Here is a 26199-nt window from a genome sequence, read left to right as displayed (position 1 = left end):
GTAATGATGAGATAAAATGAGACGAGTTGAGATGAGTTTCGAATCCAAATCGGCCTATTTTTTATTATTTTGTATTGATATGGTATTAATCAATTTTTTTTTTTTAGATAGGAGAGAGAGGGTTAAAACTCAGGTTTTTCATTTGAATCGAGCTCTATGTCACCATCAAACTCTTGCGGTATTATTAAACTCTTAATCATTATATCTAACTCTTATATTTTAAAATGTCAAATTAAAAATCTAATAAATATTATGATATTAATTTAAACAAATAAGAGTGAACCAATGAGCATCCGCATGGTATAACGCTGACGAGCAGTTGAAGAGCATCCCCGTCATTGATCGTTACCATTAAACGGGAGGATAGACGGCCCTTATCCACGTCGCGTATTTGTTCCGTCTTCTGATCTCCCCGATCCCTCGAAATATTATTCGATGATTTCGGCCAGGACAGCGAGGACAAACAAACACAGAGAGAATTTCAGTGATCGATCAAATTGATAATGGTTGTGTGATGTGGGAGTGTTTGGGCATCGCAATTAGCAATGAAAACTGCTTTTTCGGCGCCCGGAGATTACATCTACTTCAAGTCCCAGGTTCCTCTCCATAAGATACCCGTACGGTTTCGCTCTAACACCTTGGTTTTCTTTTTTATTTCTTTTCTTACCCTTTTCCATTTTCATCTAGTTTTTTATAATGGGTTTGCGTCGTTATATTGATTTTGTTATGTGGTATGTCATCGCTTTTTGCTAGTGTCTCCTTTTTCTTGGTCAATTATGGGTATTGGATGATCTTGGTTTTGTAATTTATGACCATTGAATGAATCGGGTTTCAAATTGCGTACTAATTGTGCGAGTTTCGTTGCGTGTATATGGTTTCCGTTTGTTTGAATTTGGATTTAGCTTGTTTGTCTGGACTCGTCATTAGTATACATTTGTTTCAGCTAAATTTTTTTACGAAAACCCTACTTGGCATAACGAAACTGACCGCATCTGTGAATGATTCGCAGAAGTATTTTTTTTTCCCCTTTTTTTCAATTTTTGAATTTTATATGAATAAAAATTAGTTATAAAATGATGAAAAAGTGGAAAAAAAAGGATAAAAAGTGGAAATATAAGGGTATGAATTCGGTCACTTTAGTATGCTAAGTAGCAGTACCCAATTTTATATTTGCTCTTACTCAATTCTGGGGAGGACGAGGATGAGAACGGATTCATATTTTACTCATTGTATTTACTGGTTTTTTTTTTTTTTTAGTCCAAATTGTGCAAATTATCAAACTTCGGTAATGAGTTTTACATCTTGGCATCGCAATGCAGCTGGGTGTGCATTTTGTGCTGTCTAGAGTCTCCCTGTTCTCTATTAATTTTGGAGGTCTTCTATGAGTTACTTGATGGTGCTTTTATTGCCTGACAAAGTCTCTATTGGGAACTTCTTGTTTTTGTTTTTTCATTTTCCTCACAGATTGGCACAAAGCAATGGCGATATTATGATTTTGGTCCTAAAGTGGTACCTCCTCTTATTTGTCTTCCTGGAACAGCAGGGACAGCGGATGTATACTACAAACAAATCATGTCATTGTCCATGAAGGTAAAGCTTCATCTCAGGGGTCTTCATCATATCCATCACATTATCTATCAACAAATCAAAAACTCATGTTCCTTCCTTTTTCTTTCCTTACATGAAGTTGTATGTCATGGTTTTCTAAGTTATCATGGGCCAGTGTTCATCATCGAGAGTCTAGGGCTTGTTCTTATACCTGGAATCATTAACCACTAGAAGCTGTCATGTCTGGGAGTGCAATGAAAGTGGGTATTAACTTTTCACAATTGGCATGGCTACTTCCTTATGGTCTTCCTAGTCCGTGTCACACTAAATGGAATATGATTGGAATTTTCAGAAAAAAATTCGTAATTCTATTCAAGTTTGTGGCCAGTAAAAAACCTTCCGAACTGCTACCAAAACCATTACTTTTTTATGATATGTATAATTAAATTTTCGAAACTAAGAGTGCAGAGTCAAATCCCTTTGAAATGTGCAGGGTTACCGAGTGATTTCTGTTGATATTCCCCGGGTATGGAATCATCACGAGTGGATTCAAGCGTTTGAAAAGTTCTTGGATGCTATTGATGTTCATCATGTAAGAGCTTCCTTTCCTTTAAACATTTCTTCTACTAAATTTCTGCTTTATCAATGTAATAGTTTTTTCTTTGTTAGCTCATTGTAGTACTTGATGTTTTGGCACCTACCACAATGCCTGCTTGTATGCACTAACAAATTTTGACATTTTGAATTGGCAAATTTCTTCAGAAGCCACCTTGTGCTGAATATATTTCTAAGCACATAGGTGGTTCGAACCAGTGTTGCATAAACTGTGGTTACTCTGTATGGGGAGTGCCTCATAAACTTGAGTAATCAATTAGTAGACTAATCAATATATATCTAACAGATACATCTTTATGGTACATCCCTTGGGGGCTTCTTGGCACAACTTTTTGCTCAGCATCGTCCAAGACGGGTTCGGTCATTGATACTATCCAATTCTTTTCTGGATACATGCAGTTTCTCTGCTTCAATGCCATGGGCTCCTGTGTAAGTCATCGCATTTTCTCCTTGATGAGTGATTGTAAACTGCATATGATTAGACAACCTGATTTTTATGTACTTTATATATAGGATAACTGCTGAAAGCATCTAAGTAGTAAGCCCACCCCAAGATGAGTGCTCTCCTATTCCGACTTCCCAAATCCATGGAGATATCATTCACATCAAGGGTTTAATAATATGTACTGCCATGATGCTAGGACTGAATTTGTCATCAAGAGACTGCTTACAACTCTAAATACGTACAGTAGGTGAATGAGAAATATATTTTGTGGTTTTTGACAAAGAATTATGAAGAAATGAGAACAAGTTCTTTGTTGAACTAGTCTGTTTTCAGTTGCTGATAAAATGTTCAAAAGATTTGCGATATAGTTGGGAGGCCTACGTTGTATAATGGAGATGAAACTGTATATTTTCTGGTTACATAACATTATTATGTGTGGAGCACCTGTGCTCGCACAATGCGCCTGGGTTTTCTGATAGTTCTTTTGGGGGGTTGGGGCTGGCACTGATTGCCCCGTTTTGGAATTCCGCAAAGATTAACATGCTATGTGCAGGAAGGGGCAGTTTTAAGCCACAAACAATCAAGTATTTGAAAAATAAGGGGCTTTTATATCATTTATAGAAGAGATTTTTGTTTCTAAAAGTAGCTACTTTGTACCCCAACCCGAATTTTATATCATACTTCTGTGTAATTTTGCGTCATAGAAATTCAAGCATTATATTGAATAAGGAGCACAAGCTCATAATTAGATGATATTTCATTTGCTGAATGGACAGTGAATAGATCACCGTCGAGCAAGCTAGTTGATTCTTTTTTAGTTTTTCATTCTGCCCACATAGCTTTCTAGAAATTGGAGTGAGTTGGTAGGGATCCTAGGTACTCCTTGATACTTCTTGGTCAGCATGTACTTCTCTTTGCTTATGATTTTCAAAACTGATAGTGATATATTTTTCATTTTAGAAGGGACGAGGAATACTTTATTGGCTGCAAATTAGATACAAATAGTGAATTTCTTGTTAGGTACAGGGTTTTCTCAACAAGGTGACTTCCTGATTATGGTATGCCTTCTGCAGCGTCAGTTGGACCCCTTCATTTTTGCTGAAACGATACGTATTAACTGGAATTCGTGATGGCCCCCATGAACCATTCATTGCAGATTCAGTGGACTTTGTTGTTTCTCAGGTAAAAGTCTGCAAACGCATACGCTATATGCCCATGTTTTGGTTTTTTCTGTTTATATGATATCTTGAAGTATCCTGCCCTCGAACTCCCTATATATTGGTTAGTAACTCGGAATAAGTTCTCCTCTTTCCGCTCTCCGTCTTTCCCCCCAAATTTTGTGACCCTAGTAAGATAAAGTTCCTTGAGCTTCATAAGAACTACATAATTGCTCAAGGTTTTGAACTTGGGCGTTAAATATAATAGTCTAAACTGAAGTGCATTTTCGAAAAATTAAATTAGTATTTGCAATCAATTTGACCTTGTCAGTCAATTCATTATTTGAAATAAATTTAAATGCATTGTAATGTTTACAATAAATTTACATAAATTTGACATTTGCTACCAATTTGATGAGAGTGCTCAACTTTATTTTCCATGGTCTTGAAAATCACCTTTTATTTTGAATCTTATTTTGCAAACATTGAGGAGGTGAGTTGCATCTCTGCTACATCTGTGTGATGAATGCCATTTTTCTAGATTGTGTTCGCCATTATTTTACTTTTTTCTTTTTCCCTTGGCCAATAGTTATAATTTATCGGTTCACAAAATAAATATCTTGTGCATAAGCCAATTTCCATCTTCTTTCTCTGTTTTGTTTTAGTTTAAATGCAAAAAAGTATATGCTATAGAAAACCACATGTTTAGTTCTTATGGCACCATAAGATGTGATTATCATTTCAGGTTGAAACACTCTCAAAGGATGACTTGGCCTCCAGGTTAACTTTGACAGTTGATGCTGCTTCAGTTGGTCCTTTGCTGCTTTCAGATTCGTTTATAACCATAATGGATGTAAGTTATCTAAACTCTTTGGATGTGCATGTGTGTACACATAAATCATTCTTCAAAATTCTTCTTTCCTTTTCTTCTTCATTTTCCCCCACTGTAAATGTGCTGGTTGATGCGAAGTTCTGCTTGTAGCTTCTGAAATTTACCAGAAATGCTTTTGAACTTTACTTTTACTTGTGATGTAAAAAGCTTTTTGATGGCATGTGCACGTAACTCTTGGTGAAGTTACTAAGTGTAATTTGCTGCAAAAATAATGATAATGGACGGATATTGAGATACATCGATGCAGTTTCCGCGCTGGTGAAAAAGAAAGGTCTTGACATCCAGTTGGCTTATGCTAGCTTTGAAAGATCTGATGTACCGGTAATTGAAGTGGTATCTTACATGTGGATATAAACTGAGATAAATGCTGCAGTTGTAGCATAGGTTGAAAGTGAATCTCATGGCGGTAAGCCAAGCGTTGTTGTTAAATATGTTGAACCAAAGGTCAGTATATTACTATAACTGGATAAACTACTTAACGGTTAGGCTCTTTAAACTTATTGGAACCCTACCAACAATAATTCCATGTTGCTGCATGCTATAGAATTCTATGGCCAGTAAGTCATTTGCTTTCCTGCATGGCTTTTGAAATGCTTGAATCTATCAATTCAGCATCATTAACTAGATTGGTTTTTCGTAGCTATAGTACTGGAAGAAGGAAATTAACAAATTTTTACTGATGGCAATACTGGTTCATTTTGACGTTTTTATATCTTCCCCCCTTGAAGACAAATGATTACTGTGCAATTCCGCAACAACTGAAACATGATGTGCGGGAGAGGTATCCTGAGGCGAGGAGAGCATTTTTGAAAACTGGGGGAGATTTTCCCTTTCTTTCACGTCCAGATGAAGTTAACTTACATCTTCAGGTAGCCATCGTTACTAGATTTGCTTATAACTGTATTTTGAAGAGCCCGTTATTTAACAAGTATCTATGATGTGGCAGCTGCACATGAGACGGGTTGGTGTAGAAGCTCGAGCGGACTTGGTCCCAGGCGTCTCAAAGGGAGGTAGTGCTGGAAGTCCTGGTGAAGGTAACGATGGAAGAGAAGATCCTGATGATCCACCGAGGGATGACGGGGAACCCTCTGAAGGCCCTTCCACAGATAGTCAGCTGCATCCAAATCCAGAAAGTTCAGAATCTCGCAGTTTAGGCGACCAGCCCCTCAGCAATGCGAGAGTCTGCCACGTGTTCAATGAAGATATAATGGTGCTTTTCTTACCTCATTTACAGGACATTTTATTTCTGCATTTGTTTCCTCTTTATTTGGGGTCATTGTGCATTACTTTGAACAATTGTTGGAAAGTCAGACGAAGTATAAATTGAGATTTTTGCTGCAGTTGTTGCAAAGCAAGTCTATTTCGGATGGTTAGTGTCTGTATACTGTTGCACATTTGGCATTTCGGATTGTGTTTTAATTTAATGTGATTTTTGTACATGTGAGAATCATTTCTTATATATTCTTTAAACAAGTAGGATATAATCTTCTATTTAAGCATACAAACATGTCTTTTTTTTAAAAAAAATCAAATGTTATTTGTTTTAGTGATCCCCTGGGGGAAGAATTGATGCTGTTCCATCGACCTTTGAGTTCGTGAATGAGGCTGCTTCATGCTTTTACAGTATAAAGCAGTTCTCAAAAGATAAGAAACACACAAAAGCGGGAGAATATGCATCATAAAACTGATTTCAGTCTTTTTTTTTTTTTTTTCTGTTATATCCCAAGTGAAGGCATAGCTCTTGACATCTAGAAGGATTTACGGGTTTACGAATCACACCTTTAGACCCAGCCTTCAATTCAGGACGCCAACCTAAATATCGACATAACACTTTCTTTAGCTTCCTTTAAGCCAAGATGGCATAAATAAGATCTGCAGATAATCTCAGTCACAAGGATACCCACCATGAATTCTAGAACGAATCTAGAAACAAAGCAACATGCCAAGAAGCAATAGATCCTTCTAGTGTTGAGAGTATGAAACACCAAGGACTAATGCAAGTCTGAAACAACCAAAACGAACCAATATAAGTGCACCACGTTTAGGACTACAGGCCATGTCAAAGCAACTATCAATCCAAGATGTTTATCTTTTACAGCTACTTAGGATGTTGGTATGGTTTTGGATCCAAATCTTTTATCTTTTATGGTATGTGAATTCATAACTTCATGATGCAGATTACCACTTTTACCTATAAAAAACCTGACGCAGATTACAACTCTACAGTATCAACTATAACACATCCATTGACAACTCCTAGTTGGTGAATACGGCCACCTCATAACTAAGACGCTTCTGACACCTCCAAGATTTCCCCGGCAACAGAAACCTCTGCTTCCCACCCATGTAGAAACAACTGATGATCACAATGACTTAGCCACAAACAGACTGATAAAACTTTTTTTTATTGGCACCGGGTGTCTGATAACAAAGTCCCTACTAATCCCTGAGGTGCACAAACCCTCAACAAGAAGATTTCCGCAAGTGCACCTTGGGTAATTCAAGAGGAAGTTCCTCCAGTCCGATAACCCTTAGAATTTGTTTGCACCCAAGAGGATTTGAACCTTAGATTTGGAGGGAACATACTACCAAGACCAAGGCATTTACCACTTGAGCCAACCCCTAGGGTTAACAGACTGAGAAAACTTCACTGCGTACATAAAAAGATGCACTAAGTTACAACTTTGCCGTCACTACTACCTACCTACATCCTCAAAACCGCAAACTATTATCTCAGCCTGGAAAGAAATACAAAAGAGTGCAGGCATAGAATGAGAGTCACTTGTTCGCTCCCGTGATGGATATATGACACTGCCATAAACGTGGTTGGATTATATATGTATGACGAATTGTTTCATTCCTTCGATTGCTTTTTCCAACCCAAAACTCCTATTATCCTAGATGCAGCATCTTCTGCACACATCTAGCCAATATTGCTCTATTTTATCCATAATTCATCAATATGTAATATGCACGTTACCATTAAGAGCGCATGACTAAACAAACACCCACATACATAGTCCATTCCTCACAATCATATAATACTTTCTCTCTCTAGCTTACAAAACACAGAGGAAAAGAAGTACCAAACAAGCAAATGGCTGTCCATCATGTTAGAAGTTCGTCAAAATAATGATACCCGACATAGGAAAAAGTGCCCAGGTCTCATCCTACATTCATCACTGAATTTTCTAAAGAACGCTATAATCTCATACATACTGAGCCAAAAATCCAAAGAAAGAAAATGGCCAACTCCACATTCCTATGAAGACCATAGTTCGGATGCACATTATGAACAGAACGCAACACGCACAAATTCTCTTAAAACGAAACTAGCATTAACCAAAAGAAGAAGAAGAAGAAGAAGAGCACAGCATAACAAAACCCAAACAGACCCAAGCCAAAATCAAACATAGAAGATATTAATTCTAGAAAACATGTCCGTTTCACAAAACACAAACCGATACTAGAGCAGCGTCATTTGGCGACCATTCGGGCGATAAAATCCTCGTACCGGATCCTCCCGTCGGAGCCGACCTCAACCTCACGGATCCACTCGTCGAACTCAGAGGGCTCGAGCTTCTCGCCGATGCTGGTAAGGATGTGTCGGAGCTCCGAGACGGAGACGTAACCAGTGGAGTCCTTGTCGAGGACCTTGAAGGCGTCGCGGAGTTGGCGATCGAAGGGCTCGGCCTTCATGTGCTTGGCCATGAGGTCGAGGAAGCGAGGGAAGTCGAAAGGTGTGGTGAGCTTCTCCTCGGCGACGATGGTTTTGAGCTGGGCCTGGGTCGGGTTTCCTCCAAGCGACCGCATTAGGATTCCTAGTTCGGACGGAGCGATCCGACCATCGCCGTCGTTGTCGAAGAGCGTGAAGGCCTCCTTCATGGACGAGACTTGGTCCTCGCTCAGATCCTTGCCCATTGTTTCCGGGTCGGGTTTCTTTTTTCTCACACACACTCTCTCTCTACAGTTTGCGCCTCTCCGCTCTATTGATTGACGATAGGCGCTTGCTGTCCCAGATGAAAAAATGGTGCTCTCTCCTATGTGCCCCCCCCGCTGCCGCTGGTTTTGCAAAAGTATTAAGGACGACGTCGTTTCACATAACTGTCTAATTACGACATCAAATGGGCCGGGCCTTCCATGTTACAAATGGGCTTCCCAAGAAATCCATAATAGATACGTGCTTAAGCAGGCTACAGTCCCCGATTACCATGTAATTACGGCAAAAAAGCAAAGCTTAGACCCTAGCTTGTATGTCGTGGGCCAAGGATGAAATTATCTTAGATGAGTGTCTATGTTAGGCAAAAATTCAAATTCAAATTCAAATCAGAGAGATTTTACAATGTGTCATGAGTTAGGTTGTTAGATATTAGTCCTTGTCATACCAAAACTTCTAGTAGAAGGAAAATTGAATACCAAAAATACATTTGAATATGATCTTGATCGGATCGTGTATTATTCAACCAAGTTCTTTTTTTTTTTTTTTCAAATTAATACATTTGTTTATCGAATTTCGCTTTTGATTTCTATTTTCTTTTATCTTATATTTTTTAATTAATTCTTCGTTTTCTTGTCTCTCATCAGCACAAGTACAATACCTCTTACTTATTTCATCCCAATCATGTCAATAATGGTGGCGAGATTTGAAAAATTACCTAAACCATGATCGTTTGAATGGCATTGTTTTAAATTAAGAGAATTTAATTAAAATGGTTTCCACGTAAACTTTAATTTTGGATTCCTTGTTCAAAATTTAAAGAGAAGAGCCTACTTTATGTTTGTGGACCATGATTTGTGATCCACTTATATTAGAAAAATGTCTGCTTTTAAAACATCGAATCGGATCAATTTCGAGTGATGTGGCTCATAAATTATGAATAACTTTTTTTTATCAGTCATTATTTATTATTTCACATTTTATACTTTATGAAAAATACCCTCACACCTTATAAAAAAAATAGAGTAGAGTTAAATAGTAGCTGAAGTATAACAAAATTCCAAAATTATTGTGTAACGTGTCCAAAAGTTCATGCTGCATGCCTCTGTCGATGAATTCTTCATGTGTTTGTTCTCATAGTTTGTTTTTTTCTTCTAAGTTATCTCACAGATGATGAACTCATGCAGAAAAATATATAAGAATAGTACATATACATATATTAGTAGGAGAAATGATTTATATAAGTTTTAAATAGACAAGTCACATGCAAGTCCTTGTAAAAAAGTAGACCTCATCTTAAAAAAATGTAAAAAAAAATATTATTTATTAGTGAAACTCATTTTTTTACAAAAGACTTATATGAAACTTATCTATTTTATATTTGAACCTAACATTACTCATTTAGTACAGATAAGAGGGAGAGAGAAGATTACCTTTCCCATTGCATTAATAAATATAATTAAAAATGATAAAATTAAGGATAAATATTATTATTATTATTTTTCTAAGCTTATCTCACCAAAATTTGGAAATTAGTATGTCCCGACCTCCTAAATCCCAGCCCATATTATAGGGTGTGGTATTGTTTGGGTGCTATTATCCCATGAATGAAAGTACACATGACAGGGACGCGACAATATTATCTCTACGTCATTGATTCTGATTGTTCCACCAACGATGATACCACAACTCTAAAGCCTAAACAAAATTCCACAATGTCATAGAATTCAGCATTTTTATTTTACCAGAAAAAGACAACGACGGTGTTAAAGGGAATCTGAAGAAGAGTGATATGATTGTCCTACCCTCCACTTTGAAAAGCATAAGCAATGTTTAACAGAATTAATTAAGCGTGATTTATCATCCGAAAAAGTAATTAAATTCTTCATTATAAATTTTATTATTTCTATATTTTTAATTTAAATTATTAATATAAAAAAATTACTTGAAACTCATTGTAATAACTAATACGATAAAAAAAAAAAAAAATGGCAAAATTCAGCTGTCATTTTCCTTGTAAAAATGTTGGATAGTTTTCTTAATAATACAGTACCGGTGACTTCCCCAACCAGAAGTGATCCCATGTGGCAAGTGAAGGTGTGAAAAGTCAAGGGTATCGTGTTGTCTGGAACTGGGTGCCAACTCTGCCAAACTTGTTAGGTTTCCCACCCCACCCATTGACGCAGACTATTCAGGCTATAGATCAAGAATGTCGTGAACCATAGAGGCATAGCTGCTAGCCTGTCTTCACATTCTTCCTTTATATAGTTTATTAGACTGTCGTTTATGTTGTTTTCATTTGGAAATTAATATATATACCAAGAATTTGTTGTGTAAAATAATTTCATGTTTTGAGATTCCGAAAATCATTAGCATCGATCATAATAAATGATTGGGACGGCCTAATTTACGATAAAATAATAGATTTTTATTCTTGGATTGGCACTTTCTAGCTTAAGCTTTGAGTTAATTTCCAATCTCTAAGCACGATGTAATCAATGTATCTGTACTTTCAAAAGCTTGTAAAAATGGAGCAACTTTACCGAGGGATACTCTCAAATTTAAGTTCAAAGGCTGTCGGCTGCATCAGTTTTAATTTCGATATATTTATTTGTAATTTTCAGCTCTTAACTCGAAACAAAAAAAATCTGCAATGTCTTGAACTATTGTTATTCCAACTTCCAGTTATTTTAGGCACGAATCCCATTTGATTGATTGATTGAATGGAGCCCATTTGTTAAGCACCGGTTTAAAATCAAGGCAGCAGCCAGCAGGTCATTGTCGAGCAGGACCTTTTGTGGCTCGTGCACCACATCCTCGTCAATCTAAATGACCGATTTAAAGTGCATTCTAGTGATGGCAAACACTGACAGCTTTTCTTCTTCCACTATCTCATCCCCAAAGAAATTCAAATGCGAAACAGCCCGCATCCTAATAACGTAAATTAGTTGTTTTGTTTGTAGTGAATTCTACTCTTATGTGTAGAAGAGTACAGAATTTCTGGATAGAGAAATAAAGCGACGAAGAAGCACTGTCTACAGAGGGAGAACAGGAAATTGGAAGATATTAGAATACCAGAACAAAGATGGGTTTCTCAGGATAGGCCATAAAGAGGAAAGATTTCGGGGGGAAACCGAGAGTTTTGAGGCAAAAGCGGAATGGGTTTACTTCAATTTTTCATCTCTCTGATTCTTTTGCTCACATTTTCTACTCCACGACTTGTTCTTGGAAATGCAGAGCTTAGAGCTCTTCTTGAGTTGAAGTCTTCGCTGGACCCGGAGAATAAGCTGTTGAAGTCATGGACCAGTGAGGGTGACCCATGTAGCGGTTCATTTGAAGGCGTGGCGTGCAACGAGCATCGCAAAGTGGCTAACATTTCCTTGCAGGGAAAGGGTCTCTCAGGCAAGGTCTCTGGAGCTGTGGCCCGGCTGAAATGCCTGTCGGGGTTGTACTTGCACTACAACAAATTGTCCGGAGAGATACCCACAGAGATCTCCAATCTGACTGAGCTGACTGAGCTCTATCTCGACGAGAATAATCTATCTGGTGGTATACCACCTGAGTTAGGGAACATGGATAATCTTCAAGGTTGGTGGTTTGTTTTATGGGAAAAAAGTTTTAGTTTTGCTCAGGAATTAATGGCTTCTCTCTTTTCTGGGTGCTCTTGTGCATTTGTTGTTCTGCTATTATGCCACAATCTAAGCGATTGATTTTCTTTTTCTAACCTTTTCTTTCTCCGAGTAAGCTTTGATCTATGTTATACGGGCGTCAATTTTGCTTGCAATTCCCAAGTTCTTAGTTTTTTTAAAATTAGCGCCTTTTTTTCATATTTGAAGGACATTTATTGCTAAGAAAACTAGGGGATGGAGGAGACGGATGAAATTTGAATATCCGGAGTTTATTTGTGTCGTTTCCAGGAAAATGAAATGTGGTATTGGTTTGGCGTTCTGTGTAGTTTGTTTGCTCCAGTTCCAAGTTGTACAGAAATTTGGCCATGGTGCACTGTCACCTGTTATGTGCATTTGTTGGTTATCTATGAATTAAAATTCACCGATTCTCTTGCCCCCGCTTTTATTTTGGACTTTGGTCCTCTAGCCCAGATAAATTTGACACTTTTTTTTCGTAGTTCTGCAGCTATGTTGTAACCAGCTGACTGGAACCATTCCTTCACAGATGGGTTCCTTGAAGAGGCTAAGTGTTCTTGCCCTGCAATACAACAGACTAATGGGTGAAATCCCGGCAGCCTTAGGGAACTTGAGGATGCTAAGAAGGCTTGATTTGAGCTTTAATGGCTTCTCTGGTAGAATTCCAGCAAGACTGGCTGATATTCCAGAGTTGGAAGTTCTTGATGTGCGAAACAATTCTCTCTCTGGATTTCTCCCTACCGGTATGTCCCTTCCATCCTTGATTATTTACACAAAAACTTCTCATTTTGACACACTTTTGGTTTCTTTTTTGGTGGTTTTTGTTGTGAATTGATCTGTACTGATTATATTTTTTTATAAATGAAAACGAAGCTTTCAGAAGTTTAAATGAAGGATTCCAGTATGGGAACAATCCAAGTTTATGTGGAGCTGGGTTTCCTGCAGTGAGCGTCTGCTCAGAATTTGATAATGATAAAGTGAATGTTGATCAACTTGAACCTCCTGGATCAATCACAAATAATACTGTTCCACTAGCCAATCCACAGTCCGCAAATTTCCATGCTCACTGCAACCAAACTCATTGCTCAAAGGCAACAAGACTACCACAGGCTGCAATTATTACAGGGGTTATTGCAGTCACCGTCTCTTTGACAGGGGCTGTATTTCTCACCATTATTCGGTACCGCCGGCAGAAACAAAAGATTGGAACTACATCTGATTCTTGTGACGATCGACTTAGCACTGAGCAGCCCAAGGAATTCTATAGAAAAAATGCCTCTCCACTCGTAAGTCTTGAGTACTCCAACGGATGGGGCCCTTTGGCTGATGGTCGAAATGGAACTGGATCTCCTCCAGATTGTCCAAGCTACTTTACGTTCAACATAGAAGAGGTTGAGTCTGCAACCCAGTATTTTTCTGAGGCAAATTTATTGGGAAAGAGCAACTTCTCGGCTGTGTACAAAGGAGCTCTAAGAGATGGTTCTCTTGTAGCTATTAGGGTCATTAATGTGACCAGCTGTAAGTCTGATGAAGCTGAATTCATGAAGGGTTTGAAGTTGTTGGCCTCACTGAGGCATGAAAACCTTGCTAGGTTGAGAGGTTTCTGTTGCTCAAGGAGCAGGGGTGAATGTTTTCTCATATATGATTTTGCTCCAAATGGAAACCTGTACCGATATCTTGATTTAGATGATGGAAGCAGCATAGAGCTCGACTGGTCCAAGAGGGTTTCTGTCATTAGTGGAATTGCAAAAGGTCAGTACTTTCTATTCATTCTTTATTTTATTTAGTGTCATTTTCTCGAATCTCTTGCAAGGCTGCAGCATTGTATGGGCATGATGATGGATGGATATGTTGTGTGGCTCGCTCTCAGCGTTCCCACGTATAGTCATGACTTGTGCATCACTCAGTGATGCTACAGCTACAAGGGTAGTGTGAGTCAAATACTCAAATAAGTTGTTTAGGAGAATTCTATCAACGCACATGCTTTAACACCATATCTTACACAGGATTACTAAAGCTTAAAGTGTAAAGTTAGTTTATTTCCATATTAATTGTGCTTTTCCAACCAGGTATTGGGTATTTACACAGCAGCAGTGAAAACAAGTCAGTTGTAATTCACCAAAACATTTCGGTTGAGAAGATTCTCATTGACCAGCAGTTCAATCCATTGATTTCGGATTCCGGCCTTCCTAAGCTTCTAGCTGATGATGTTGTCTTCTCAACTCTTAAAATCAGTGCTGCAATGGGATACATGGCTCCTGAGTACATTACGACTGGCCGTTTTACTGAGAAGAGTGACATATATGCATTTGGAGTAATCATCCTCCAAGTTCTATCCGGGAAGCGGAAACTCACCAACTCAATGCAATTGGCAGCTGAATCTTGTAGATTTCAAGATTTCGTTGACACAAGTCTGAAAGGCAAATACCCTGAATCCGAGGCAGCTAAACTGGCAGAAATTGCACTGATGTGCACCCACGAGCTTCCCAACCACAGGCCAAACATAGAGGCTGTAATTCAGGACCTAAGCCAGCTAGTCACAGTTCTTGATAGAACTACTTTCGTGTCTATTTCTTGAGTGTTTCTGATGACAATGATCTAATGCTAAAGCCTCACTAGTCTGCAAACTGTTGTTGAAGATATCGGTCTGCAATGTCCCTTTTGAGGAGGTCTTCTGCAAATTGGTTGGGGGAGGGATGGATATTTTTGGAAATGGGTCCCCTCTGATTACTTGTAATAATATATTTCTAGCTTTGTGAAAAGCAATATCTGTGACAATCAGTCAGAAACACATTGATTATTTGTTCCATTTCAGAATATAGAGTATCATACATTCAAGAGATGCATTTGCAATCACTAGCCAACATCCACTTTAGCGCTGCTAACTGCTAAATTTTTCATGCGTTAATTTACGTTAGAAGACTCTAGTAACAGCAATTCAGCAACCAGCCATGTAACTTCGAAGAGATTCATCAAGCTTTTCTGTGAGTGTGTGGTTGTTTGACCAGGTCTATTGACGCACGCCAGCCTTAGTTCTCTCGTGTAATGGTCTTTCTGATTTAAGAACCCAGTAACGTGCAGGAACAAGAACAATAAGGCAATAAAACTGAAAAACAAAAAGAACACAAGATCAAACCAAGAAATCTACTTTTTGATTTCTTGAGAGAGATTTTCGAGTAATCTCTAAACTCCTTACAACAATGAAAATTCACTTCGTGGTTTATTTTTCCAGTCCCTTCCCATTTACAAGAGTCTGTTATTTATACTAAGGTTACATAGTAAAATGCAGCCGTTTTAATTCAACTAATCACTAAGAACAACGGCTATCTTCATTTGCCAAAATGCCCCGTATCATTAAACGCAACGCACCGCTTCAAGTAGCCGTTTCTTTCTTCAGACTTAAACGCAATGCACCATTTCACTTTTCAAATAACTGTTAACTTTCAAATAGTCGTTAAGCCCCATACTTCCTACTGCAACCACTGCTTCTTTAGAAACTCACCCGCAACAAAGTCTTCCATAAACTATTCTAAAAAGAGAGAGCCATTACATTCCCCCTCCCTTAAGACTCTTGTCCGCAAGACATTATATAAAAAAAAATCTTTTAGAGAACTTTACCCACTAGGTGTGGATAAAGCCTTCTCAGGTTCCATAAAGATTCCCATGAACTGTCCTCAACAGGAGCCCCCAACCACTTGGTAAGGACCTCGGTAATAAACTGATTACCTTGTTTCTTCATTCTCTTCTCTAAAATTAATTCAGGCTCTGGTTGAATCTGTCCAACTGCATCAGTTGGAGGAAGAGTTGGCAATGGAGCAATGCCTTGACCAAGTTTCTTTTTTAAACATGACACATGGAACACAGGATGTATGGAAGAAGAAGATGGCAACTGTAACTTATAAGCAACAGATCCTATCTTTTCCAAAACCTGAAAAGGTCCATAAAAGTGAGGAGCAAGTTTCATATTATGCCTCAAAGAAACTGATTTTTTTCTGTAGGGCTGTAATCTCAAAAACACCCAATCACCAACTTCAAAACTTCTCTCAGATCTTCTCTTGTCAGCATAGAACTTCATTATTTGTTGAGCCTTATGAATGTTTTCCCCCAACAAGGATAAAATCTCCTCTCTAGACTTCAACTGAAAATCCACAGCTTGATTACGGGTAGTACTAGGCACATAAGACAGCAACTTAGGTGGGGAATATCCATAAAGAGCTTCAAATGGAGTAATAGTTGTAGTAGAGTGAGTTGTAATGTTATAACACCACTCAGCCATTGACAACCAGGCAGACCATTCTTTAGGCTTCTGTCCAGCATAGCATCTCAGATAAGTTTCCAAGCTTTTATTCAATGCCTCAGTTTGTCCATCTGATTGTAGATGGTAAGTTGAGCTAAAATCCAATGAAGTAAGCTGCAAAAGAAATAATTGCCTCCAAAATGAGTTGATAAAAACTGGATCTTTATCTGAGACTATAGATTTAGGCAATCCATGGAGTTTAAAAAAAAAAAAAAAAAAAAACTTGTGCAACCTTTGTTGCTGTGTAAGGATGTGATAAAGGAAAGAAATGAGCAAACTTTGTTAACATGTCAATAACCACAAACACCACAGAATAGCCACTGGATGATGGTAATCTTTTCACAAAATCCATAGAGATATCATGCTAAGGAAGATCTGGAACAGGTAATGGCTGTAATAAGCCAGGATATTGCACATTTTCATGTTTATTAATTTGACAGATTTCACACTCCTGCACCAGTTTCTTAATATCTCGCCTCATTCCTTCCCAAAAGAAATCCAACCTAGCCTTTTTAAGAGTTTTATGGTAGCCTACATGGCCTACCTGTGGGTTATTATGAATGAATTGCAAAATTTTTGCCTGGAAATGTGAAGATGGTATCATAACTAATCTTCATTTCCTTAATAATAACCCTTGCTGCAAAGAATAGTGTTTAGGCCCCTCTTGCCCTTATTGTAACTTAGATAAAATCTCATAAGTTTTGGGACACAAAGAGTAACTATTCTTAAGTTCCTCTATCCACAAAGGAGTAGGGAAAGATATTAGTGCAACCGCGGCTAACTCTTCTTCATTTCTTCTAGAAAGTGCATCAGCTACAACATTTTCCTTGCCCTTCTTATAAACAACTGTAAAAATCATATCCAATTGGAGATCCATTTTTATTGTGCCTCAGTCCCTACTTTTTGCTCAATCAAATACTTTAAAGCTGTTAATCAGTCTTTATCTTAAAAGTATGGCCAAGCAAGTAAGGCCTCTATCGATTCACTGCAGAGACAAGAGCTAACAACTCTTTCTCATGAGTGGACAACAATAAGGCTTTACCTTTTAAGGCCTTGCTGTAGAAGGCAATTGGGTGGCCCTTTTGCGTAAGGACAGCTCCCATCCCAATGCCTGAAGCATCACATTCAATAATGAATGTTTTGGAAAAATCTGGTAAATTTAAAACTGGAGGATTGCTGACAGCTTTTTTCAAAGCTTCAAAGGCAACTGCAGTTGTTTCATCCCAATGAAATGAGTTCTTTTTTAACAAGGAGGTCAATGGGCTGCAATGGATCCATAATGTCTTATGAATTTTCTGTAGTAGCCTGTAAGGCCCAAAAATCCTCTTAAGGATTTCAAAGTTTTGGGACTAGGCCACTGCACCATGGCTAAAGTCTTAGAAGGATCAACTTGTACCCCCTTACCTGCGATGATATGGCCCAAGTATTCGATTTCAGAGGCCCCAAATTTACACTTTGACATCTTAGCATATAAAGTGTGTTGCTCTAATACTTGCAAAACATATTTCAAATGATGAACATGCTCTTTTATATTTCTGCTATAGACCAGTATGTCATCGAAGAAAACTAATACAAATCTCCTCAAGAAGGGCTTGAATATGTCATTCATCAGCCCTTGGAAAGTTGCTGGTGCATTGGTAAGCCCAAAGGGCATTACCAAGAACTCATAGTGCCTCTCATGAGTTCTAAAATTTGTTTTGGGAATGTCTTGCTCTCTCACTCTGATTTGGTGATACCCAGGCTCAAATCCAACTTAGAAAACACGTGCACCAAAGAGTTCATCTAACAACTCATCAATGACAAGTATTGGAAATTTATCTTTAATAGTTACTTGATTAAGTGCACGAGAATCAATGCACAACCTCCAAGTACCATCAGCTTTTTTTACTAGTAAAATAGGTGATGAAAAAGAACTTTGGCTGGGTCTCACCACCCTAGAAGCCAACAATTCTTGAACAATCTTTTCAATTTCTGCCTTCTGGTAATGGGGATATCTATATGGCCTAACAGAAACAAGGTTTGCCCCTTCTTTAAGATTAATAGGATGGTTAAAAGCCCTATTAGGTGGTAAACCCACTGGTTTAGAAAAAACCCTTGGGTATGCATCGAGTAACTTAGTAATGATCTTAGGAGTGGACTCAGGTGCCACCTCTTGATCTACCCCCACTAGTTGTAAGAACCACCCTTGACCATTTACAAAATCAGGTTTAAGCTATTTGTCTCCCATCAGCACATCAACAGTGCCAGTACTAATTCCCTGCAACACTACATCTTCCCTTCCTAACCTGAAACTCATGGACATCTTAGTAAAGTCCCAGTGAATAGACCCCAGAGTTTTGAGCCATTGCACACCCAAAACAATGTCACAGCCCCTAGTGATAGCACATGAAAAGGAACAGAAAATTTAGACCCTTGTATCCTGACTACTTCTTCACCTTTACCTTGACTCAGTATTTTGGTCCCATCAGCAACCCTTACCTACAAGCTTGAATCCCTTTCAATCCTCAATTCAGCCTTTTGAACCACTAGTGGATCCAAGAAGTTATGAGTACTTCCCAAGTCCACTAAAATTTCAACAGCACAGGCACCAATTCTCCCATGCAATCTCATTGCATTGCTGGTAGAACAACTTGAGATGGCATTAATAGACACCTCAACACCTTCCTCCCCTTCCTCTTGAACTACTGCATATCCATCCTCATCTCCTAAACACAACTCATCCCCAGTTACCCCAGAGAGGTCTGAAACCCTTTGATCAACTTGCAAGAGGTAAACATTGAAATTTTTACATTTATGAGTGGGATTCCACTTCTCATCATAATGACAGCAAAGTCCCTTCCTCATTTTCTCATCCATCTGAGAAGAGAAAACTTTTTTGACTGGTATAGGACTTCTTTGCATTATGGCACTATCCACACTCTTGTTTTGCTGAATCTTGCCTCCACCCAACCTATTATTTTTCCAAGATTTCCTACAAGCCCATAAGTACTCTTCTTGAATCTTTGCAAGACCAAAGGCTGCATTCAAATTGATAGGATTGAGCATTCGAATAGGCAATCGAATCTCATCCTTCAATCGACTCATAAAACAGCTTAATTTGAGCCTATCTAACAGTCCCTTAATCCTATTGGATAAAGATTCAAACTGTGCCTTGTAACTGGCCACAGTGGAAGTTTGCTTAAGACGAGTCAAAATTTCCATGGGATCATCATAAGTTGTAGGCCCAAACCTGACCAGGAGGGCCTTTACAAATGAATCCCAACTATTGAAAATGCCTCCATCCATAGCATCTTGATACCACACGAGAGCCTCACCCTCCATGTGATAAGAGGCCATAACAAGCCTCTGATTTAAAAAAATCTGGTGGAACTCAAAATATTGGGTTGCTTTAAACACCCAAGCAGAAGGATTGGTTCCCTCAAAGTGAGGGAAGTCCAATCTGACTCCCCGAGACAAAGAACCCTTATCATTAAAATTTATAGGCATACCATAGGTTCCTTCTTCAGGATTCACACCCCCAAGGAACCAGAGTTTCGTTGGTGAGTTTCAATTAAAGATTGCAACATATCTGTTAATTGGTCTAACCTGCCTGTAATTCCAGAAATTGCACGATGATGTTCCTCAAGTTGCTTAAGCATGTCTTCTTGTTGTGCCTTCATTGCTGCCGCCGTTGTTGCCTTTGTATTATCCGCCATGAGAGGACGACCCAGCTGATACCACTTATAATAGTCTTTCTGATTTAAGAACCCAATAACGTGCAGGAACAAGAACAATAAGGCAATGAAACTGAAAAACAAAAAGAACACAAGATCAAACCAAGAAATCTACTTTTGATTTCTTGCGAGAGATTTTCGAGTAATCTCTAAACTTCTTACAACAATGAAAATTTACTTCGTAGTTTATTTTTCCAGTCTCTTCCCATTTACAAGAGTTTGTTATTTATACTAAAGCTACACAGTAAAACGCAACTGTTTTAATTCAACTAATCACTAAGAACAACGGCTATCTTCATTTGCCAAAACGCCCCATATCATTAAACGCAACGCACCGCTTCAAGTAGCCGTTTCTTTCTTCAGACTTAAACGCAACGCACCGTTTCACTTTTCAAATAACTGTTAACTTTCAAATAGCCGTTAAGCCCCATACTTCCTGCTGCAACCACTGCTTCTTCATAAACTCACCCACAACAAAGTCTTCCATAAACTATTCTAAAAAGAGAGAGCCATTACATCTAGTTACAACAATTTGAATGACCTCATTCTATTTCTCACAAACAAAAAATTATGAACTGAGTTTCAGCAGTTAAGGGAACATTCACTGCCAGTATAATCGCCAAGACAGTTCTTAGGATTGATTGAGTGTAAAAGAGGTAAGCTTTTCCGCTTACATTTATCAAGTTTTTAATTTAATATCTTATAATACTCTTATTATTAGAAATTTAATTCTGCTTATAATTTTGATAGCCTAAAACTGTTGCGTTTAACGATGTGGAATCGATTCGCTCACGATGAATGCCAAGAAATTTTTAACCTTATTTTAGCAAAATCAATCATTTTGGAAATACGAATCAGAGTTTCTTCTTATAATGGTAGTTCCCGTTAGAATTAATATTCTTATCAATTATCCATTGTATATTTGTATATTTATTCGTACATATTTATAATGTAGGTCTATCTTTGTCATCAAGACTGACGAGTGTCTTCACCATCGAGCCTCTTCTTCCATCTGTTGTTGCATTGCGTACATGGTAAACAACTTATCTAAAAAACTTTATTCCATTTCTCATTTAAATAGAATATAAATTTTATATTGGTTTTTTATAATATACTACCATATATATCCAACATGTATTATCTCGTATTTTAATACTTCACTTTAATTATCAATCCAAACTCTTAGGGCAACACAAAATGATGGATTACTCGAAGAAATAATTGGAAACAATTTCGATACACCAAGTGGATCAGTTTCAAGCAGCTCTGTTGACCCAATAATAAATATCTCTGAAATTGTAGAAACTGTCATAAATTTTATTGTTTAAAATCATATCTCTTATTTCTGTTTAAAAATTATTTTACTTCTATATTTAAATAATAATTATTTCCATAAATATCTATTTTTTATTAGTATGTGATGCACTTAACTACTCCATTTTAACGCAGTGGCCAACATTTTTGGTTAAAGGAAGATTTTCAATGGTTGATTTACATCAACCATTCTACTACATGTCCTGCAGAAATTGTAATAAAGCAACTAGATACGAAAAGGACGAGAACTTCATTTGTTATAGTTGCAAAAATATGATGATCTCACAACACAGGTAATCATTTCTTGTGATATTCTAAAATTACAAATTTTTACATTATAATTAAAACATATTAACTGTTAACATTAAGAAATAATAATTTGTTCATTAATTTTAGATGTTGAGCGTATCTAGAAGCATATGATGATAGCGCATCAACAACAGTAGTTGCTTTTGGATCCACAGCGAAACAAATCATAAATTGTACAACAATGGATCTTGTAGAACATAGTGGTCAGGTAAAATCTATACTCCTAGAAAAATTTAATACATTACCTCTTTATATGTTTTCATCATTACAGGAGCACCTCCCATATGTGGAGACTATTACAAACCAAATTTGAGAAAAATAATGGATAATACTCTTAGGCGTACAATGCACAAATCAATGAATACATACAATTGCGCCAAAATAAAATTAATGTTTTGTCTGTTAATAACGTCCCCGAAACAATAACATAAATGTTTGAAATTTTTTCTTTATAACTTTTGATGATTGAGTAATACTCTGTCTGTTTATTGTTTTGAGGACGTTATTAACAAACGGAACATTAAGTTTATTCTGATGCAATTGGCTGTATTCGTTAATTTGTGCATTGTACGCCTAAGAGTATTATCCATTCTTTTTCTCGAATTTGGTTTGCAATATGCTTCACATATGGGAGGTGCTCCAGTAATAATGAAAACATATAAAGAGGTAATGTATTAAATTTTTCAAACGCATTTAGGAGTATATATTTTACTTGACCTCTATGTTCTACATAATCCATCGTATGAACTAATCTATTGTGGATCCAAAAACAACTACTGTTGTTGATGCGCTATCGTTATATGCTTCTAGATACACTCGACATCTAAAATTAATGAACAAATTATTATTTCTTAATGTTAACAGTTAATATGTTTTAATTATAATGTAGAAATTTATAATTTTAGAATACCACAAGAAATGATTACCTTGGTTGTGAGATCTTCATATTTTTGTAATTGTAACAAAAGAAGTTCTCATCATGTTCATATCCAGTTGCTTTGTTACAATTTCTGCAGGACATGTAGTAGAATGTTTGATGTAAATCAACCATTGAAAATCTTCCTCTAACCAAAAATGTTGGTCACTGCATTAAAATGGAACAGTTAAGTGCATCACATACTAATCAAGAATAAATATTTATGGAACTAATTATTATTTAAATGTAGAAGTAAAATAATTTTAAACAAAAATAAGAGAGATGATTTTAAACAATAAAATTTTACCATCATTGGTGGTACAGATCTTACGATTTCTACAATTTCAGAGATCTGTATTATTGGATCGACAAAATTGCTTGAAATCGATCTACTTGGTGTATCGGAATTGTTTCCAATTATTTCTTCGAGTAATCCATTATTTTGTGTTATCCTAAGAATTTGGATTAATAATTAAAGTAAAGTATTAAAACAAGAGATAATAGATGTAGGACATATACGGTAGTATATTATAAAAAATCAATATAAAATTTATATTCTATTTAAATGAGAAATGGAATAAAGTCTTTTAGATAAGTTGTTTACCATGTACGCAATACAATAACAAATGGAAGAAGACGCTCGATGGTGAAGACACCCGTTGGTCTTGATGACAAAGATAGGCCAACATTATAAATATGTACGAATAAATATACAAATATACAATGGATGATTGATGAGAATGTTAATTCTAACAGGAACTACCATTATAAGAAGAAATTAGATTCATGTTCCCAGAATGATTGGTTTTGCCAGAATAATGTTAGAATTTCTTGGCTTTTGTCGTGAGCGAATCGATTCCACATCGTTAAATGCAGCAATTTTAGGCTATCAAAATTATAAACAGAATTAAATTTCTAATAACAAGAGTATTATAAGATATTAAATTAAAAACTTGATAAATGTAAATAGATATATGTTCATATCTTGAATCAATAATGTATATGTCTTGGACTAATGTTTTCCCCTAGCTGTTGTTCACTTCTTTTGGCGGGTTCATATGAAATATAACTGTCAAAATATCTAATTTATGAAATTGTTTTTTGTTTGTAAAGAAAGATAATTATATAAAAACATCGATATATTTATATAGTAGTTACCTACGTTTGTGTCTTTGTACACGTCAAGTTCGTTTAAAGGGATAATATTGTATTCTAGAGGTTTGAGCGTTGTTTCCTCATCTTCGATATCCTCAATGATGGTTCTCGAGTTGAATATCCATTGGTACTCATACACTTCTCTTTGATGCGTTGGATCTAGTTGCTTCACAAAGACATTGCTGATGTAGTAAGATTGATAGACGTGTAGTGTATGATTACGTAAATCGATGTCCCTGCCAAACATCATGTGATTTCCTTGTAAAAAGATTAAGATAAAGGTATTTATTTAATTTTAAATGATAAACAAGATAGTATTAATAATAAAGAAGAATATTTTAATACCTCAACGTCTACCAATATCAAATTTTGATATCCTGGTGAATTTTTTGCCACTCGTTTTGGCAACTTTTCCGCGACAATCATTTTGATTTTTTAATTTTTGGTGGCTGGAGTGATGTCCCTAATAGATGTAGATATGGTCTGCATGTTTACTGCAATTAAAAATAAAAAAGAAACAAATGTTAATATATAGCATAAAATTTATAATACAAGTAAATAAAATGACATAATATATGAATAATAATAACGTCAAAAGAATCTAAATACTTGCATAATATTATAATGAGTTTGTTAATATTAAAAAATTTCCTATACACCATGTTTTTTGTGTAACTTGTTTTATAGTTAAACTCTACCTAAATACCATACATGTCCAAATTAAATGCTTATCTTCACCCCTGAAACATATTGTTAGACTAATCTATTATTATTTGTATATAGAAACGGTTTCATCTCATCTCATCATTATAAATTTCTTAAATTCTCATATAAAATATAATAAATAATTCAACTTTTTTAAATTTTAAAATAATAATAATATTAAAAAATAATATTTTAAAAATATTTTATTCAACTTCTAACTTTTATTTAAAATTATCTCATTTCATCTCACTATCTCAACTATCCAAACGGATCTTATTCACAATTTCACGGCATAAGCAACAGTCTTGTACTTGAGTCAACTTTTTGGAAAAAAGCGAAACTCATTCTAGTTCAAAGACAAAATAAGCAGCTGAGGTTCGTAGATTCAACAGTAATCTAAGTAAGCCTCTGATCTTCCTAATCTACCATACAATTTAAAACAATAAACCAATCATAAATTCAGCCAAAAAAAAAGGACAACACTATGAATCATTGTTATTAATATCATACCGTACCGGCCGGTACAGTCGGTATTTGCCGTACCGACCACTGGGCCGGTACAGGTTGTCAAGTACTATATATATTTCGTATCGGTCTAAATATCGGCTGTACCGGTCGATATTTCGGTCTTAATTTTTTTTTTTCATTTTTTCACACTATAAACTTATTTTTTGATCCCCAATTCAGATTAGGCTATTTATAATTTATATATATGTATTTATATATAATTTATTCATATATAGACTATTATTTTAAAATATAATTTATATACATATATTTATATATATAATTTATTTATATATCGACTATTTCGAAACGGTACACGAAACGGTACCGATATCGAAATATTTCATTTCAGTGCCTTGACCGGTACGACATCCGGTACGGTATTCAAAACATTACTATGAATACAACAGAATTACAAAATCATCAAAAGCATTCCATTCCCAACGCAACAATTAACAAAATCTACTTGAAAAATAGCGAAAATAGCATAAGAGATTATTCGATTGAAAACTCACTTCCCGAAGGTCTCCAAGAGCTCATCCAAAATAGTAGCATCCACATCTACGAACAGCTCGAACGACTCGTCCGAGTGAGACCTGAGTTCTGACCTGTTCCTATCGAGCTTGGCATTTGGCCTCGGTGGCCTGTACAAGAACAGGTTGTACAGGAACCTTCCCTAAGGAGTCAAGAGTGAGGCGTACATGGGAGGAACAGACACGATGGGCAAATTAGGCGTGGGCAAGGCCGAGGTTCTCTTGTCCAAGGAGTCATCCAACCTCCGTACATCATTGGTCAGCAAGCCCTGGAGGAACTTCACTGTGGCGGGGCCTCGAAACCAGCCGAACCATGGGTCGGAACTTGAGGATCAAGGCCAGGGGTCCGGCAGTTTTGAGGTGAGAAAACCGGTTTGATATGAAACTGTACGCAGTGGATTTGGGAAAACCAAGAGAGGATCTGAAAAAAATGCATTGTTAGTTGTTCTCTGCATCCTGTGATGGACGAAGAAAGCTTGGGGAATGAAAGAGCTACCGGCTACGGTCATGGT

General features: G+C 36.7%; 3 protein-coding genes and 2 long non-coding RNA genes across 6 annotated transcripts; 2 read left to right on the top strand and 3 right to left on the bottom strand.

Annotated features, from left to right (window-relative positions):
- Positions 1-287: 287 nt before the first annotated feature.
- LOC121237579 (maspardin-like) lies at positions 288-6094 on the top strand. 2 transcript variants are annotated; one of them, XM_041134392.1, is made up of 8 exons: positions 288-617; positions 1465-1590; positions 2042-2140; positions 2450-2592; positions 3682-3790; positions 4511-4618; positions 5386-5526; positions 5604-6094. In XM_041134392.1, exons 1-8 carry the CDS (start codon positions 546-548, stop codon positions 5982-5984), a joined length of 1179 nt encoding a protein of 392 aa, XP_040990326.1. In that variant the 5' UTR covers positions 288-545; the 3' UTR covers positions 5985-6094. The 2 variants fall into 2 exon arrangements, with proteins under 2 accessions (XP_040990326.1, XP_040990327.1); XM_041134393.1 differs by lacking the exon at positions 2042-2140.
- Positions 6095-7895: 1801 nt separating this feature from the next.
- On the bottom strand, positions 7896-8744 carry LOC121237642 (probable calcium-binding protein CML13). The gene has a single exon (XM_041134482.1). The coding sequence runs from the start codon at positions 8576-8578 to the stop codon at positions 8135-8137; it is 444 nt and encodes a 147-aa protein (XP_040990416.1). The 5' UTR covers positions 8579-8744; the 3' UTR covers positions 7896-8134.
- A 2610-nt stretch (positions 8745-11354) lies between these two features.
- LOC121237530 (BRASSINOSTEROID INSENSITIVE 1-associated receptor kinase 1) lies at positions 11355-15102 on the top strand. Its single transcript, XM_041134299.1, has 4 exons — positions 11355-12182; positions 12721-12981; positions 13112-13990; positions 14308-15102. Exons 1-4 carry the CDS (start codon positions 11753-11755, stop codon positions 14814-14816), a joined length of 2079 nt encoding a protein of 692 aa, XP_040990233.1. The 5' UTR covers positions 11355-11752; the 3' UTR covers positions 14817-15102.
- LOC121237652 lies at positions 14251-26199 on the bottom strand. Its single transcript, XR_005934946.1, has 3 exons — positions 25670-26199; positions 24288-24436; positions 14251-15007 (listed from the first exon to the last, which is right to left on the bottom strand). It is a non-coding gene; the product is annotated as an uncharacterized LOC121237652 (long non-coding RNA).
- On the bottom strand, positions 15009-22091 carry LOC121237654. Its single transcript, XR_005934948.1, has 2 exons — positions 20765-22091; positions 15009-15273 (listed from the first exon to the last, which is right to left on the bottom strand). It is a non-coding gene; the product is annotated as an uncharacterized LOC121237654 (long non-coding RNA).

The sequence above is a fragment of the Juglans microcarpa x Juglans regia genome, chromosome 6S (assembly GCF_004785595.1).
Source record: "Juglans microcarpa x Juglans regia isolate MS1-56 chromosome 6S, Jm3101_v1.0, whole genome shotgun sequence".
In the NCBI taxonomy this organism is placed as follows: domain Eukaryota; kingdom Viridiplantae; phylum Streptophyta; class Magnoliopsida; order Fagales; family Juglandaceae; genus Juglans; species Juglans microcarpa x Juglans regia.
Note: the sequence above shows the minus strand (reverse complement) of the source record. Positions and strands in the feature narration are given on the sequence as shown.

What these genes read in the sequence shown, in the direction of transcription:
- LOC121237642 (XM_041134482.1), bottom strand. Translation starts at nt 8,578, where the DNA reads ATGGGCAAGGATCTGAGCGAGGACCAAGTCTCGTCCATGAAGGAGGCC.
- LOC121237579 (XM_041134392.1), top strand. Translation starts at nt 546, where the DNA reads ATGAAAACTGCTTTTTCGGCGCCCGGAGATTACATCTACTTCAAGTCC. An exon ending in ATGCTATTGATGTTCATCAT is followed by an intron (nt 2,141 to 2,449) that starts GTAAGAGCTTCC and finishes TATATCTAACAG; the next exon opens with ATACATCTTTATGGTACATC. An exon ending in AAGTTAACTTACATCTTCAG is followed by an intron (nt 5,527 to 5,603) that starts GTAGCCATCGTT and finishes ATGATGTGGCAG; the next exon opens with CTGCACATGAGACGGGTTGG.
- LOC121237530 (XM_041134299.1), top strand. Translation starts at nt 11,753, where the DNA reads ATGGGTTTACTTCAATTTTTCATCTCTCTGATTCTTTTGCTCACATTT. An exon ending in CTCTGGATTTCTCCCTACCG is followed by an intron (nt 12,982 to 13,111) that starts GTATGTCCCTTC and finishes ATGAAAACGAAG; the next exon opens with CTTTCAGAAGTTTAAATGAA. An exon ending in CATTAGTGGAATTGCAAAAG is followed by an intron (nt 13,991 to 14,307) that starts GTCAGTACTTTC and finishes TTTTCCAACCAG; the next exon opens with GTATTGGGTATTTACACAGC.